Below are 18,288 nucleotides of genomic sequence, written 5' to 3' on the forward strand. Positions count from 1 at the left end.
TCCGTATTGACGTTGACAGTTTTCCTTCGTCTGCCGCTCCGCAGGATTAGCCACTTTCCGGCTTGGAACCGGCCGGAGGCGTGAAGACGCCTCCTATTGACTTTGTCCATTTCCTGTTTTTTCCCTTGACTGAGAGAAATAAACGAACCTTGGTTTTGAAATAAAACTTTGCTGTCTGAGTCTGCATTTGGGTCCGTGAAACACCCCACATCATAACAGAACGGACTGACCATAACAATGGACCCAGCAGCCGCAGCGGGATCTCCACCTGCAGATCCCCTGCAGGTGGTGATCACAAACCAAGGAGTTCTTCTGGGACAGCAACACCATCTGCTCCATGATATGCGGGGATCCCAGCAAGCCAGCGGATCTCAGGTGGCTGAGATCGGCAGCATCGTGCAGGGACTTGCACAGCCCCGTCCCTCCCCCTGGATTCAACGGCAGGGGACGTGCAACTGGTCCGTGAGTCATCTGGTCCATCTCCTGAACCTTTACGCGGAGACATGAGGGCATGTAGAGGTTTCCTGCTCCAGACGACGTTTGTGTGCAACCAACGGCCCCGCACGTTTGCATCGGACAGCTCGAGGATTGCCTATCTGACCGGGTTGTTACAGGGCCGTGCTCTCGACTGGGCCCAGGCCTGGTTCACCCAGAACCCGTTGGATACGGTTTCTTTTGGACAGTACCTGGAGGCCTTTCGGAGAGCTTTCGACCACCCTACATACTCTCAGGACGCTGTTCAGAACCTCCTCCGCCTCCGTCAGGGCTCTGCTAGTGCCGCTGAACATTCCATCGGCTTTCGCATCCTGGCCGCAGAGTCCGGTTGGGAGGAGAGGGCGCTCCAGGGGTTTTTTCTCAGCAGCCTGTCGGAGGAATTAAAGGACAGGCTTGCTGTTCTGGAGGAGGCGAGGATGCTGGAAGACCTGATCACTCTCACCATCCGACTGGATACTCGGATGCAGGAACGTCGGAGAGCACGTAACAACAGGTTCCCAGCTCCGGTTCGTCAGCCAGTAACCACTTCCGGTCACTGGGTCCCAGCTCCTCCTCGCCACCGCAGCCCAGGCCACCAGCACTCGCCTGCTCCGGCACCTTCTCCCGAGGATCGGGATGAACCCATGCAGTTGGGACGGTTCCATCTGTCTCAGGGATAGAGGGAGCGACGAATCCATTCAGGAGCCTGCCTCTACTGCGGCGAGCCGGGTCACCGTATCCCTGTCTGTCCGGTGCGACCAAAAGAGAGGGCTCGCCAGTAGGAGTGGGAGTACTGGCGAGCGACTCCACCCGACTTCCCCGTTCCAAGTCCCGTCTCACACTACCAGCTAAGTTATGCCTGCCGTCCGGTGCTCTACCAGTCTTGGCCCTCATTGACTCTGGAGCAGAACAGAGTTTCTTGGACTCCTCCTTGGCCTTCGCTCATGGGATTCCCTTGGAGGAGTTGGAATGCCCTCTTCAGGCGACCGCCCTGGATGGAAGTCGTTTGACCAATGTCACGCACCGGACTTGCCCTGTTACCCTGCTTGTATCAGGAAACCATCAACACGAGATCTGTTTCTACATCTTCTCTACGCCCCTGACACCTCTGGTTCTGGGCCATCCTTGGCTCCGGGACCACAACCCACAGATAGACTGGGCAGGAAACAGAATCATCGGGTGGAGCCCTAGATGTCTTTCGAGGTGCCTCAAGTCCGCCATTTCCCGGCAGACCTCTTCTCTCCACACCCCTACAACTGGAACTGATCTCACCTTGGTCCCCTTGGAGTATGCAGATCTCGGCGAGACAAGGAACGAGCCCTTTCTCTGCCACCCCACCGACCCTACGATTGCGCCATTGAACTATTCCCCGGCGCCACCCTGCCCTCCAGCCGACTATACAACCTTTCCCGACCGGAACGCGAGGCAATGGAGACCTATATCACAGACTCCCTCGCTGCTGGAATTATCCGCCCATCATCCTCCCCGGTGGGAGCGGGGTTTTTCTTCGTGGCCAAGAAGGACAAGAGTCTCCGTCCTTGCATCGACTACCGAGGGTTAAACCAGATCACCACCCGGAACAAGTATCCGCTACCTCTACTCGACTCTGCTTTTGAGTCCCTACCCGGAGCCACGATCTTCACCAAGCTAGACCTCCGCAATGCCTACCACTTGGTTCGGATACGGGAGGGGGACAAATGGAAGACCGCTTTCAACACTCCCCTGGGACATTTCGAGTACCTGGTCATGCCATTCGGACTTAAAAATGCACCAGCTGTTTTCCAGGCTTTGGTGAATGACGTGCTCAGGGATTTTCTCAACCGGTTTGTGTTTGTCTACATCGACGACATTCTGATTTACTCCTCGAACCTACAACAACATTGCCACCATGTCCGTCAGGTCCTTCAGCGCTTACTGGAGAACCAACTCTTTATCAAGGCCGAGAAGTGTGAATTCCATGTCGCCTCCGTACAGTTTCTTGGGTTCATCATTGAGGAGGGTCAGATTCGCAAGGACCCGGAGAAGGTTAAGGCAGTCACCGAGTGGCCGGTCCCCTCTAACCGGAAGAAGCTCCAACAGTTCCTGGGGTTTGCAAACTTCTACCGCCGGTTCATTCGGAACTACAGTCAGACGGCGTCACCCCTAACCAAACTCACCTCCTCTAAGGTGGATTTTTCCTGGTCCCCCGAGGCCAACCGAGCGTTTAACATCCTCAAGGAACGATTCACCTCAGCCCCCATCCTAGTGCAGCCAGATGCGAGCCGCCAGTTCGTGGTCAAGGTGGACGCCTCCGACACCAGAGTAGGCGCAGTATTGTCTCAGCGCTCAACCACTGACTCTAAGCTCCGCCCGTGTGCTTTTTTCTCTCGCCGCCTTTCCCCGGCCGAGCGTAACTATGACGTGGGCAACCGGGAGTTACTGGCCGTCAAGCTGGCTCTGGAGGAGTGGAGACATTGGTTGGAAGGGTCAGTCCACCCGTTCATTGTATGGACCGACCACCGAAATCTGGAATACATCCATTCTGCCCGGCGACTGAACTCCCGCCAAGCCCGCTGGGCTCTGTTCTTTGCCCGTTTCCACTTCACCATCACCTTCCGCCCAGGGAGTAAGAACATCAAGCCCGACGCCCTCTCTCGTCAGTTTTCCCCAGACGGGGCTGACCCAGCGCTAGACACAATTGTTCCACCCACCTGTGTCCAAGGGATCCTCACCTGGGCGATAGAGTCTGCAGTGCGGGAGGCTCAGCAGACCCAGCCAGACCCAGGAGGTGGTCCTCCAGGGCGCCTGTTCGTTCCCCTTTCCGTCCGTTCCCGGGTCCTACAATGGGCTCATGACTACCGTCTCTCCGGCCACCTTGGGATAAGACGTACGATCAACTGGCTCCGGCGCTCCTTCTGGTGGCCATCTTTGGACAATGACACCCGAGCTTACGTCTTAGCCTGTACCACCTGTGCGCGCAACAAGGCCTCGCACAGACCCCCTGTCGGACTATTACGACCTCTGCCAGTTCCCCACAGGCCTTGGTCACATATGGCATTGGACTTTGTCACCGGATTTCGCCCCTCCGAGAGCAACACGGTCATCCTGACCATCGTGGACCGGTTTTCCAAGGCGGCTCACTTTATTCCCCTTCCCAAGCTCCCGTCGGCCCGCGAGACCGCAGACTTGTTGGTTCAACATGGCTTTAGACTCCACGGCATCCCTATGGATATTGTTTCTGATCGGGGTCCTCAGTTCTCCTCCCAAGTTTGGAAGGTGTTGTGCCGCAGCCTCGGTGCCACTGCTAGCCTCTCCTCCGGCTTTCACCCCCAGACCAATGGGCAGACCGAGAGGCTGAACCAGGAGCTAGAAGCCATGCTCCGTTGCCATGTGTAGCGACGGCAAATCCATCTTTCTGGAGTCGTCACTTGGCCTGGATAGAGTACGCACACAACAGCCATACCTCCACGGCATCAGGTCTCTCCCCCTTCGAGGCCTCCATTGGCTACCAACCTCCCCTTCTACCCAGCCAAGAGGTCGAGATTTCCGTCCCGTCTGTCCAAATCAACCAGCGCCGATGCAGAAGAGTCTGGAGAGAGACTCGTGCCGCCCTACTCCGTTCTTCCGAACAAAACAAGCGTCTCGCTGATCGCCGCCGCACACCCGCCCCCACCTATCTTCCTGGCCAACAGGTCTGGCTTTCCACCAAGGACATACCCCTACGCACTGAATCCAAGAAGCTCTCTCCCAGATTCATTGGCCCGTTCCCCATTGTCTCTGTTATCAACCCAGTCACGGTCAAGCTCAAGCTCCCGCAATCCATGAGGATCCACCCTGTTTTCCATGTGTCTCTGCTCAAGCCCGTTCACTCCAGTCCTCTGAACCCTCCGGCCGAACCCCCTCCACCCCCCCCCCGACTCATCGAAGGCGGTCCGGTTTACACGGTCAACCGTCTCCTGGATGTCCGCCGACGAGGTAGGGGTTACCAATACCTCGTGGATTGGGAGGGGTATGGTGTGGAGGAACGATGCTGGGTTCCTCGCTCCCGGATTATGGATCCAGAGCTACTCCGCACATACCATCGCCTGCACCCCGATAAGCCTGGCGGTTCGCCGGGAGGCTCCCGTTGAGGGGGGGGGGGGGGTACTGTGAGGATTTATGTCGATCTCTGCTGTGTTTCCCTCAGTAGTGTCCTCCTAAGAGTCCCGCCCACTGCCACGCCTCTCTCCGTAGGCACAGCTGTGCCTCATCTCCGGTGATCGCCTCCAGCTGACATAAACTCCTGTCACTCTCAACCCAGTTGTCAGTCCGTCCGTTTACCTACCTGGTATTCCGACCCGTGAGTAGTCCATTTGTTACTCTCTGAAGATCTGAAACTAACGTTGCCTCTCGTTTTTTCGACCTGCCTGCCGTACAGTGTCGAGCCTCGGGTTTTCACCTGTACGAGGAAGCCTTCCAGTTCGTTCCTCGGAGATCAACTGTTTAGTCTTGGCGTTCCTGTGTCGAGCCTCGGGTGTCACACAGACGATCCAGCCTGTCTGCCAGCCGCGGACGCGGACCGGCCACTTCCCGGCTAAGAGCCGAGCGGAGCGCGAGGACGCGCCTCCGTATTGACCTTGACTGTTTTCCTGTCGGCTTCGTGTGCCGCTCCGCAGGATTAGCCACTTTCCGGCTTGGAACCGGCCGGAGGCGTGAAGACACCTCCTATTGACTTTGTCCATTTCCTGTTTTTTCCCTTGACTGAGAGAAATAAACAAACCTTGGTTTTGAAATAGAACTTTGCTGTCTGAGTCTGCATTTGGGTCCGTGAAACACCCCACATCATAACAAGAAATAGTGGAACTAGAAAATGCATTTCCTGCTGAAAATGCGTTGGAATGCTGAAAGTTGAAATGAATCTCAAAAACATTGCTGAAAATAGATTTCTTAAAAGATAGATCAGGTACCAGTAACCCAAAGCAAGTGAGTGGATCAGAGGATCAGTGGAGAGACAGAGAGTGGGCGAGATGAGAGACTCTCAGGTTTTCATTCAACAGACAGGTTGTGATAACCATGTAATTTACTTCAGAATATAGGATTTCAGAAATCAGTTTCCAGTAATTTGTTCAGAAGGTTCGGTAGGTTTGGAAAGTTCGGTAACAGCTAGAGTGGGATAGAAGGGGGATACAAAGAATGAATTCCAATATCAAAGACAGAGTGGTAGATTGACAGGAAAGCTAGAGGAACCAATGCTTAGACAGAGTTGATAGAGGAACCAATGCTTAGACAAAGTTGATAGAGGAACCAATGCTTAGACAAAGTTGATCGAAGGTCTTTTCCTATGAAAGACAGAGAGCCAATATGATAGAGGAGAGGGGAGACAGCAGGACACCTGTAAGACACAATAAAGACACACATTAGACAGCAGTCTGAATAACAAACTAAGTAACTTCTACCCTAAGCGAAAAGTTCAGTGAAGTGTCTGCTCACATGATCATAATGTAAACACATCATGACAGTATAACAGGTAATAGTGCACAGATTTATGTGAATTATCATGAAATGATATGTATATGATGGTATGAAATGATGGTATAGCTGTTTAGAAGTCTCACATTTTCACTAACTACAACTTCACTACAGTGTGTTTAAAACCTGCAGTATTAAGTGTTTTAAGTAAAAGTGTTGATTCACATGTGAACTTACTGTCAAGTCACCACGGAGACACCAACTCTGATCTACAGTTAGAGACAGGAAGGAGGAGGCCAGAAGAAGTGGAGAGAGAGAAAGAAATGATCTTTACTTTCCTCTCAGAAAACCAGTGTGTCACAGCTCATTTCAATCTAGATCAAACTGTTATTCAGGGTGGGTCATTTAGTGTTGAGTACGTAATAGATGGATGTAATTCCTGTCGAGACTACATTAGGATGGGAAGTCATTCTTAATGTAAACCAATGTAATATTAGTTTAGTAACAGCAAAATCATAATTCATGTGTGTGAACTTACACTTCAGAGATGCAAGGAGTGACAGTGATGGTCTGCAATCAGAGACAGAAAGGAGGGGGATAGGAGGAGGAGCGGGAGGGTGAAATGTTTAGTTTAATTTCAGAAAACCATCATTACAGCTCATTTTATTTCCTTGTTAATTATCAAAGTCTCATTCAAGATCTAGAATTTCCCAGGAACTTATGTTAGTCTTCAATATATATATTTAAGTTGCTTTAGAGAGAATAAATCACACAAAATAAATGAATCTGGTGTCAATCTAAACAAAAGGAAAAGGTCTAAGATAGGGCTGCAACAACGAATCGATAAAATCGATAATCGATTTTTAAAATAGTTTTCATTATCAATTATCAAATTTCATAATCGATTCGTTGTGTCGCGCGATTATTACGCCACGCAATAAGTCGCGGAGATGTTTGACAAAAACAAAAGGGGGGAAAAAGAGCGGAGCACAGCAGTTGTTGTGTGAAGTGGAGCTTCTAATGACGACCAAGACACGTCTGGAACACTTTACTTCCTGAAAACTGCAGTTTAACAACTGTTACAGTGAACAGACCACGCTCTTGCACCCGACATATACGTTAGGTTTTCACTTATCGTTATCCTTGTTGTCGTATCATAGCACATTGCATGCATCATGCTACTTCCTGTCTCTTCACAGTAAAATCACTTCCGTTTTCATGCTCTTCACAATAAAAGTAAACATGCGATCAAACAATTTACAACAGAGGAAAGACCATCGGACCCGTAACGTTGTTCTGAAACATGGCGGAGGCAGAGGAATCAGTACGACCTAAGTCGGCCAAGGTGTGGGAGCATTTCACACTTAATAAATTGAAAAAGTGTGTTCATTGCAAGATATGCAAAAGCGACATGATATGGCACGGGAGAACCACGGTGATGATTCAGTTTGTGTGTGTAGTGTAGAGAACAAGTTCTGACGTTCAAACAAATCCTGTTTTCTGATTTGTATTTTTCTTTATTTTTTATAAATTATTTATTGTTCCGACAGCTCAGGTCCCTTTAAACAAAAATATACATATTTTTGTTCACATGTATGTTTTTTGTGTTAGTCCATTTGTTTTTTGTTTTTTTAATTATTACTTTAACAGCTCAGGGATGTTCAAGAAGCAACCTGTTTGTGCACTTTCTGAAGATCAGTTCTGTTTTTGACTAAAGGGTTGGAAATTAATGCTTTTGTTTTTTCATCAGATTAATCGAAAAAAGAATCACCCAATTAATCGATTATTAAAATAATCGTTAGTTGCAGCCCTAGTTTAAGATACTAAACAGTTAAACACATCAAGTTATGTGGTCTATTCTCAATTTCAGTTACAGCATGTCCGTACTTACCAGCCAAAGCACAGATGTTGATCAATGTTCTCTTTGCCTAATGCTGCGTTCACACCGGTCGCGTTGATTTTTTGACGCACTGCACAATCGCGTCCAACGCGCCGCCGGTCGTGTTCACACCAAACGCCGCAAAATCTCGTAGCGCCGGAGAGGGGGCGTGGTTTATCGTCCTGGAAGCCGTTCACCTGGCCGCCATTTATTTCCGCTGTCAACCGTGAAAGGAATAAGGACAATTGCTGCTTTGTACGTGTTGTGGAAGTCCCTCAAACATCGGAATGCCAAACGCCGTCATGTCTGGTTCATAATATTGTTCAGAGGAGCTCCGTGGATTGTATCGAGCTGTATTCACTGTCTAGCAAGCCACCGGTTGCTGTTTACTACAGCTGTAGGAACACAAAATAAACTGATTTGGCTGTGATTCAACGGCAATAAACCGACAAAAAGGGACTCCGAAATAACTACATAATGATGCCGATTTGTACTTGTCTTCTCCGACAAAAAGGGACTCCGAAATAACGACGTAATGATGCCGATTTGTAGGTTACTGGTCTTCTCAATGGAGCTCTGATGGATCGGTGCTAGGCTATGCTAACATCGTAGCAGCTCCACCAGCACTCAATAACGTCACGTAGACGTAAATACGGCAGCGTCTGTTCATTGTTTGTACCGTATGGTTTACACACACACATGTATACTCATAGTTTGGTCCGGTCTCTGTTGATATGAGGTATCGTAGAGCTCTGGGTGAACACAGACGGCGACAGGATTTATTTCCTGATTCAACAACGGCAGGAAGCCAGTGATGACAGGGGGAGCAACTCAACGCTGATAGGCTATCGCGCCACAGCGTCACGCGATTATGTCGCTGAAGTTGAAAAATGTCTGTGCATAGACTTTGTATGTAATCTCGACGCGCGTCAAAAAATCAACGCGACCGGTGTGAACGCAGCATAAGAGAGGAAACACAATATTATTATCTTCTGTGTGTATGAGCAATAAAGGGTTAAAACTAGCAGAACTACAGAACACCCACAACTAATGACAGCTCCATCTCAGCTCCATGTGAGGGCTCACTGTGGACTAATAATGGATTATCTAATGTCTCTGTATACTGAATATATAAAGTCATGTTCCTATAGGGCCTGCATTATATTAGTGGATTACTACAGAACGATACTATCAGCATTCTATGAACAAAGGTTATTTGTACATTAAGGTCTAATTCAAGATCACAAAGCTTGTGTATAATCATGTCTATTGGTCACTTTCTGTTACAGATTTACACATTGACACATGAAGTGGCCAGAATAATAATTGAACAGCTTTAGCTGCTGGTAAAACTAACAAACAGTTATAAAACACTCTGACTGTAATGTTACCACAGCAAACATATTGTTGTCAGGATAGTTTGATGAAAAAGACTAGAAATAACCTGTTAATTAGCTTTGTGGTTTATTGTCAGTTTAATAGAGAGATGAAGTCACGCCCTTTACAGTGTCCTGTGGGACTTTACTTTATAACTCGACAGTTCGATCCTTGGCTGGGACGTGTCATGTGTCGAAGTGTCCCTGAGCAATACACTGAACCCCTAACAGCACCCAGGGCGCCTGTCATAGTCAGCCCACTGTTCCCTATATACAGGGATGGGTCAAATGCAGAGACAAATTTCCCCCTTACCGGGATCAATATAGTATAATGCACGTCAGCTGCACGGCCGTTACCTTGGCTTGCTAGCTAGCTCGCTAGCTAACTTAGCTATATCCATCCACACATGTACCTTATCATACATGATGTGTTTTATTCTGCTACTGTTCTTATCAGCCGGGAAGTAGAGAACAGGCAAGGCCTGTTCATGCAAGTACAGTCTTTTTTAAGTAGACTTCAACAGTTTGACAACAAAATGCCGTATGACGAACGTTAGCAGCTATGCTAACGTTAGCACTTCGCTAGTATTAGTACGTTTTTCTTTGGTTCACCGGGAAAATGTTTACTCTTCTTGCTTATTTTGAACCCTGTTTGAGTTAGAAACCACTTGTAATGGCAGTGTAAAATGTGGAAGCTTCATTTTTAAAGTTGAGTATAGAAACACACTGTGCTACTTACCGGTCAATGACTCAGAGAACAATGTCGAAGGCCTGGTTTCTTCCATAGTGAAGTTAAGATGAGGCGTTTAAGGGTACCCGGAATTCACGCACTCTAAGCTGCGCAATACACACCCATTATAAAGTCAGAAAAGGGCTGAAAAATCATAAGTTAAATTGCTGAATTATGTTATGCTGAATAGTTCAGGGTTTTCTCAACATTTGAAATTTGAAATGGTGTCTTTAGCTGAAAGTATGAGGAAGTTGAAGGATTTGAAAGTTGAAGAAGTTTCATAAGTCTCATAAGTGACTGTATGAGAGAGAGACACACAGAGAGGAGTGTATGTGCACGTGTGTCTGGGAGTCTGTGTGTTGTTGAGTCAGCATTTTCCGCTGAAAATGCGCTGGAATGCTGAAAGCTGAAATGAATCTCAAAAACATTGCTGAAAATAGATATCCAATTTTTTAAAAATTGCAAAAAGCTTAATAATTCAAAAAGTTTAAAGGTTAGAAATATGAAAAGTCATAGCACCCCTCTGGTGAAAGAGCTGAACATTTTGATAGTTGAATGGTTTACTATTTGTAGTAGTATAAGTTTTAATATAAGTATTATTCGTAGAAGTATTAGTAGCATTAGAATAAGTACTAGTAGTCGTGATATTTGTAGTCGTAGTAGAAGTTGTAGTTGTAGTAGAAGTATTATTAGAAGTAGAAGTGTTAGTAATTAGAAGAAGTAGTAGAAGACGTAGTATGAGTCGTCATAGTAACAGCAGTAGTATTGGTCGTAGTATTTAATATCACAGTAGTAGTAGTAGTAGTAATAGTAATGGCAGTAGAATATGTAGTAGTAGTACTAGTAGCAGTCGTACTAATAGCTGTAGTAGTATTACTACATTTAGTAGCATGAATAGCAGTAGTAGTAGTAGCAGTTGTCGTATAAGTAATAGTAGTAGTGGTAGTAATAGCAGTAGTGGTAGTAATAATATTGATGGTAGCAGTAATAGTAGCAACAGCAAAAGTTATAGGCGAAGTAGTAACACTATATTAGCAGCAGTAGTAGTTGTCGCAGTATTAGTAAGAGCATTCATTTTTTTAACAAAAAAGCCTAATTTTGAGCTTGTTTAAATACAGTTAATCCATGGGGCTTTTATTTTGAAAGGGTGGTGCTGGGTGGGGGAGAGGAGACATTATCATAATGTCTGACACACATAAACAGAGGTTATTAAATGCCTGGCTTCATCGCAAGCATTTCAATTAGAATTCACTCTTTGGGGCTTTTATTTTGAAATGGGGTGTGTGTGTGTGTGTGGGGGGGGGGGTCCTCTAAAAGTCTCTAAGACCTGAATGACTGTGTGAGAGAGAGACATAGACAGGGAGAGAGAAGAAAGACTTAGTGAGAGAGAGAGAGAGAGAGAGAGAGAGAGAGAGAAGAAAGAATTTGTGAGCGAGAGAGAGAGAAGAAAGAATTTGTTAGAGAGAGAGAGAAAAGAAAGAATTCGTGAGAGAGAGAGAGAGAGAAGAAAGAATTTGTTAGAGAGAGAGAAGAAAGAATTCGTGAGAGAGAGAGAATAAATAATTTGTGAGAGAGAGAGAGAGAGAGAGAGAGAAGAAAGAATTTGTTAGAGAGAGAGAAAAGAAAGAATTCATGAGAGAGAGAGAGAAGAAAGAATTTGTGAGAGAGAGAGAGAGAGAGAGAAGAAAGAATTTGTGAGAGAGAGAGGCAGAGAGAGAGAGGCAGAGAGAGAGAGCGAGAGAGAGGCTCTGATATCTCTGGCAAACTTTCTCATTTGGAGATTGTCTGATGTTTTATCTTTTACAGCTTACATGACTGTTGTCCTGCTCTGCCACCTCTCTGCATCACTAATGTTCCTCCCTGTCGTCGTCCTGTGCATGGCAGCTACATCCAAGAGATCCTCACTGAGAGTCAGGTCTGATGAACATGGATAGATGCACTGTGTCCGTGTTGTCTGTGCTTTCATCAACAGTTAATGAAGAAGACAAGTACCTGCTCGTCTCTTAGCGAGCTGTGTTGTTAGATTGCTGCTAGTTCATGAACTCGGTCTGCGATGGTGTTTCTTCACAAACTGACATTTGTAAAAGTCTGTATCTTGGACAATTTGATGTTTTTCTGGGAGGCTAAATTTAGCTCCGTTTTATGCCGACGTGAATTGTATCCTTCATCACCGACACTGCCTCATAACACAGAAGACAGACCCGTTTTTCTCCTTGAAGCACAAACATGTATTCGCTTTTCCATCTTTCATTACATTTTCTTGCCTCTGCATCAATTTTTCTCTTCGTGGACATTTTGGGATTATTTGTCGATCTTTTTCAATCGTTGGAAAACTGCTTTTCGGGCTGTTGCCTCTCCTGTCCACCTGTTATAGTGATAGTGATAGTTTTAATGTCGGTACACAGACAACATGCTATCTCATAATTTCAACTTTCTATCTCATAATTTTGACCATGGGGATAGTTTTATTTTCAAGTCTAACTTTTAATTCTTTTTCCAAAAAAAAAAAGTTTCGTTTTTTTTTTTTGCTGGCGGATTCGCAGGCCACATAAAATGACGTGGCCGCGGGCCTTGAGTTTGACACCTGTGCTCTAGACCAGGGATTCCCAAAGTGTGGTGTGCGCACCCCTGGGGGTGCGCGAGCTGCCTCTAGGGGGTGCGCGAGAGGAAAAGTGTAATGGCGGTCTGATGGTGTAATAATATTAAATATAAAAAAAAAATGTAATTTTAATTTAAAAAGTGGGATTTTTCACAAAATAAAAACATGAATTATAAAAATTCCCTTTGTAAGATTTAAAATTAAAAACGTACAATTTAATAAATGCACTTGAGCTCCTTCCAGCAGACTTGCCACCTGCCGCCAGTCGTACACACTAGCCAGCCTAGCTTGTGCAGCTAAGGTCAGCTAACAGCGAACTTCATGCATTCAGCAACATTCATTTAAATATGCTAAACTGGCTGAAATCGGGGAAACTGTCAGGTGGGACATCTGAAGCTATCAGTCGTAAAAGAGGAGAGGGACAGAGAGAGCGAGAGAGCGAGAGAGAGACAGAGAGAGACAGAGAGTGAGAGAGAGTGAGAGAGAGAGAGAGAGAGAGAGGAATCGGAGGCGAGGGGAACGGAGAGGTGCGTTGGGGAGAGACCGGGAGAAGAAATCGAGCCAGAGTCAGAGGAAGATGAGACGGAGGAGACCGAAAAGGAGGAAGGGATAGCACAGACAAATCGGGAGCACATCGGCCCATCGCGGAGTCAAGGTGAAAAAAGAGGAAACGAGGGTGAGCATCAGACTGGGAAAAAAAAGAGGAAATATAATGAAAATGATCTGGCTTCACTTGGATTGGCAATGCAGATGGCCCAAAGCCACAGTCTGCAGTGAGGTTCTGGCTAACAGTCTGAAGCCCTCTTATTTACGTCGCCACCTGAACACCAAGCATGCCAGTGCAAGTCAAACGCCCCTTACATAGTTTATATAGAAATTGGAGGAGTTACAAAACAGCCAAAAACAACTGCAGTCTCATTCATGTGTTGGGTCTATAAATGATGCACTACGAGCTTCATATCTGGTCAGTTACAGAATAGCGAGAAAGGGGCCGAAGACGTGTGCTTGCCAGCTGCCAGAGAGATGGTGGAATGTATGATTGGGGAGAAAGAAGCAAAAAAGTTGGACATGATCCCGGTGTCCAACACACTGTGTCGCCGCATCGATGCTTTGTCCGAAGACATCCTGGCTACATTAGTCGGTCATTAATTGTAAATTAAATGTGATAATCTGCCTCTGAGCCTGTGCGTGTGTCCTCGCATCCGTATTGCTCTTTAAAAGTGACGCCTTGTGTCACTGAAAGTTATTGAAACGTTGTTGCAGTGTTTCAGGGCGTTTTCACACCTTCAGTTCGTTTGCTTTGTTCTGATTCAGGGATTAATATGATACAATGTTGCAGTTGCCCCTTTGTTCGGTTTGTGTTCACACTGCAACATTTAACAGCGGACTAAATCTTGTAAACTAACGCCACGCGCGAGCAAACTGTTCTCTCATTGGTCCGATTTCTATGCGGCTATAAAGGCTTAAAAGGCTCTGTTGCTTTTTTTTTTCTTTTTTTCTTTTTATTAAGGGGGGGGGGCGCGAACCCGGTCGGGATGTAGAAGGGGATGCGCGGCCTAAAAAGTTTGGGAACCGCTCCTTTAGACTATAGAGTGGTCTCGTGTGACGTCACAGTTTAGCTGTCGGCCATGTTGGAGTACACACAAAGCCACTGGCATGCACGGCTGAGTCGCATAACCTATCGATCATGGTGAACTTTTGTGCTGTCTTTGGTTGTGGCAGCAGAGCTGATAGAGACAAGAAATCATTCTTTCGTTTGCCAGCGGTCATTACACATCAAGGAAATGACACGAAGGAGCTATCCAAGCGACGTCGCGAGGAATGGCTGTCACGCATCTCTCGAGATATAAAGGAATGGAATTTGGCGTACACTAGAGTATGTGCGGATCACTTTATAAGTGGTCAGTGATTTTATTTACAAATTCGTTTGTGAACAGTATTTAATAAAGGAAATATAAATTAAACTTGGACATGAGAAGGTTACCGAAGCTTCATCGGCCCGTGACAGCAGTCGGTACCAGAGACGTGTCGAGCGTGTACAACAGCGAAACACATAGATGCAGCCTCAGCATTGCTTGATATGAGTTTAACGTCAGATCATATGTATATATATATGTGTGTGGGGGGGGGGGGGGGGGGTGAAGTTAGGGGTTAGTTGAAAGTGAATTCCTACACACACGCACACAATGACATGCATGTACAATGTAAACAAACACACGTGTCTGTTTGCACTGAGTAAACATTGAATATTGCTAAATATCTGACCAGTATATGTATATATTTACCCTCCCAATGACGAGATGAGAATTCTCGACGACCGTTGCTTTGACGTCTCGGACCCATCCACTGACAAACTGATTAGAAGCGTCGAGCCCTTTGTAGCACTCCAACTCGTCTTTTGTGTAAGGACTGGGGGTGTTCACGAGATACGTGTAGATGTTGGCGTAGTTTACCGATGGAAGATAAGTAGGATCGGCACTGAAACCATCTGCACTCATCGTATAGGGATCCAAGTTACCAATAACCTTCAATTTGACCAGGTAGCGAACCTTTGATGCACTATCCAGTGATTCAAAGTATGGTATTTTCGCCGCACTTCCTTGTTTACTCGCCGCCATGTAGGATCTGTATGTACTCCAACATGGCGGACAGACCTCGTAACTAAGGAGATCGTGACGTCGGCGAGACCACTCTATAGGAGGGAGTGGCTGACAAGTAGAGTGAGGAGGGTGTGGAGCTGAACTGTGACACCACCACTGCAGTGAATATGGCTCGCTGAAATGCCTTTGGTGTGAACACAGATGAGCAAACTCTAGCGAATAGACTGCGGAAAAATTGTCCTGCTAAACAGTGAGCGATGTATGTCTATTTAATAGAGAGCGATATTAATCAGCTGTCAGTTCCTGTCAACGTCCATTTGGACATCAGGTTGGAGGTGAGCGGGTTAGGACATCTTCATCAGGAATAACTCAAACTATCTGATATCCACTCATTTGCTCGCATCACATCCAGTTAGGAAGAGGTGTTACACAGATAATATTTATAAGATTTCATGGATGCAAGCTAATGCAATAATTAACTATGCTAATATTGTTAACGATAAGGCCACTCACACAACAACCGCTCAACAGCTATGCCCAGAACAGAATCCACACAGCACAGCTTCTCTCTCTAACCTGAGACACACACACACACACACACTTGCGTTTAGTTTATACTCGAGCGTGGCACCATAGTGCGAGCCTCCACAGATAGCGCGTGCGCTCCGAGCATGTACGGAGTGTTTATGCTCTATGTGCTGTTCATTATATTATTCTCAGAAACTACATGTACTGTGAAGCAAGAAGACCACAAGTTTAACAAGCAAACAAACATAAATCAACCTCCTCCATGCAGAGGAGGGATTGTAATTATCTGTAAATTCATATCTCCTATTCATGGACATGCCTTTAACCCTGTCAAGTAGGAAGTCAATTATAAAGAAACAAAGGCTGAATATCCTGTAAACAATTTTATTTGGCTGCAAAATATCAACTCAAATGTAGATTTAAGACCTGTTTCTAAAGCTTTTAATAACTAATTGGTCGTCTTTGTAAAATCCTCAGACATGTTGACTGTACTCTTATCAGTGAATGTTTTGTGACAGTCACGTCTGAAAAGCTCTGATAGTGCGAGCCTAGTCACAAAAATTCATAGAGAAATAAATGCCCTCCACCAAACTACATGCAGATAAGAACACAACGAGACATTTTAATATGTCTCTGGTCCCCACACATAATTAGGAGATCAGTGCAAGACATGGCTTGTATTGAGGGCGGAGCCTGTCGCAGGGCGGCCCCTGTGCTACTAAAGAACTACAGGAGCATAGTAGTGTTGGTCAACTGCTGTGAAGCCAGAGTACTCGGCTTGCCTCTGCATCACATGATCTGTAAAATGCTGTTTGTCTTCTATCTCAACCATAAACCAAACAGCCTTTAGCCTTGTGTGACGCAGGACCTGGTCGGACGAAACAGAAGCTGCGTCTGCTTCAGGAGTAAAGTGACATTGGAATCATCTTGCATATCATTTTAGTAAATGGGTACCATGTAATCGCTTCAAATAGTAATCCACACAACCTCATGTTCTGTGTTATTGTGTGGAAATGTGATGGTTTGCTGTCTCTAAACATTATCCAGCAAAAGGTGCAATCATTAACGGAGAATTAGTTGCCCCAGGGGCCTGGAGCTAGACAGGAACCCTGGAACATGACAGAGATTATTGAGATGTATTTGTCAAGATATCTGTTTACACAATTTTGTCACCCAGACCAGTCTAATCTGATGTGTGTGTGTGTGTGTGTGTGTGTAGGGAGGAGGTGCAGCAAAACTGTGTTCGATGGAGGAAGAAGTTCTCTTTTGTGTGTAAAATGAGTGCCAGTCCAACCATTGGAGTGTTGGACCCCTGCATCTGCCGGGTCTCTGTACGTAAGGTAAACGACTATTCCCAGCAGCCACCTCTCTTGGTCATAATTTAAAGACAGTGACATTGCCCCCCACAGCACCCATAATGCAGGAATGATTATACGCTGCATGATGAAAGTAACTGGTTTGTCCCACAGCACCTGTTGCAGGTTCATGATGTGATAGTATATGTTTATGGATATGACTGTTGAGTCTGACAGACTGCTGTGCTCTCTATCTCTCCAGGAGCTCAAAGGAGGAAAGGCCTTCTCAAAGGTAAGGCTATTTTCTGAGAATGTGATTGGCAACCAGTATAAGACATCAACAGTCATCTTTAATCCAGCTCAGACCTGTGTAGCGAACGTGTTTGACATGTGAACTCTGGTTCATAGAGCTGAGCAGTCAGTGATGCTAAAAGCTGTGCTAAATATCAGCCATGTCAACATCACAGGGCTTTGTTGTGCAGGGCACAGTCAGAGGTAGTGAGTGTGAGAAGTAGCCAGTAACAGATCACGCTGTGTTTACTACAGTGTGTGTGTATGTGTCTGTCTGTCTGTCTGTCTGTCTGTCTGTCTGTCTGTCTGTCTGTCTCCAGCTAGGTTTTGCTGATCTCAACATTGCAGAGTTTGCTGGTTCAGGCTCCACAGTTCGCTGCTGCATCCTCGAGGGTTATGACACCAAAAACATTCGACAGGATAACTCTATCCTCAAGGCAGGGAAAATACACAATCAGACACACACACACGCACACACACACACACAGACACACACACACACACACACACACACACACACACACACACATACACACACACTGAACCGATCAGCAGGTTTGGTAACATCTATGTTTTTTTTAAGGTAACGATTGGAACAACCCTGCTGTCTGGGGATCCCTGCTTTAAAACGTGAGTTCCTCTATTTCTGTTCATAAAAAAGCAAAGGGTCAGAATTTTGAGAATGATGAAGTTTATTCTTTTAAGTGCTGTGGCACCATGACCAAGTACATGGAGCTGTGTTGAACATAATTGGGTTGGCTGTGATCCATCCAGGAGCAACAATGTTCAACATAATATATTGTACATAAGTATACTTTTGCATCTACTGTGAACTTATCATCATAATTCTCCGAAAAGCAATATGACACTATGAAGGAGTTGTAACAGTGCGTTTATAAGTATGCTCATTAGACTAGAGGATGTAGAGGCCAATGCATAATATTATGTTCAGCAAAACATATCCACTTGATGCATCAGGTCAGTGTTTAGAGAAAGGACACCTGCCTTGTAAACTCCTATGGGCCTGATTTGAACACAACAGACAAAGGTTTTGCTCAAGCTGAATCTGCAATTGGGCGACTGCTACCA

At 46.0% G+C, this 18,288-nt stretch overlaps 1 protein-coding gene across 1 annotated transcript in view; it reads left to right on the plus strand.

The window, feature by feature from the left end:
- Positions 1 to 18,288, plus strand: part of LOC306792816 (early estrogen-induced gene 1 protein-like) — a gene marked incomplete at both ends in the record, with an annotated part of 88,029 nt that overhangs the window by 21,683 nt on the left and 48,058 nt on the right. The window contains 4 exons of the mRNA XM_079290150.1: positions 16,833 to 16,953; positions 17,171 to 17,200; positions 17,520 to 17,636; positions 17,783 to 17,829. Of these exons, the coding sequence (XP_079146276.1) occupies positions 16,833 to 16,953; positions 17,171 to 17,200; positions 17,520 to 17,636; positions 17,783 to 17,829 (315 nt within the window). The remainder of the gene's footprint in view (positions 1 to 16,832; positions 16,954 to 17,170; positions 17,201 to 17,519; positions 17,637 to 17,782; positions 17,830 to 18,288) is intronic.

Source organism: Melanostigma gelatinosum (assembly GCF_949748355.1).
Source record: "Melanostigma gelatinosum genome assembly, chromosome: 18".
In the NCBI taxonomy this organism is placed as follows: domain Eukaryota; kingdom Metazoa; phylum Chordata; class Actinopteri; order Perciformes; family Zoarcidae; genus Melanostigma; species Melanostigma gelatinosum.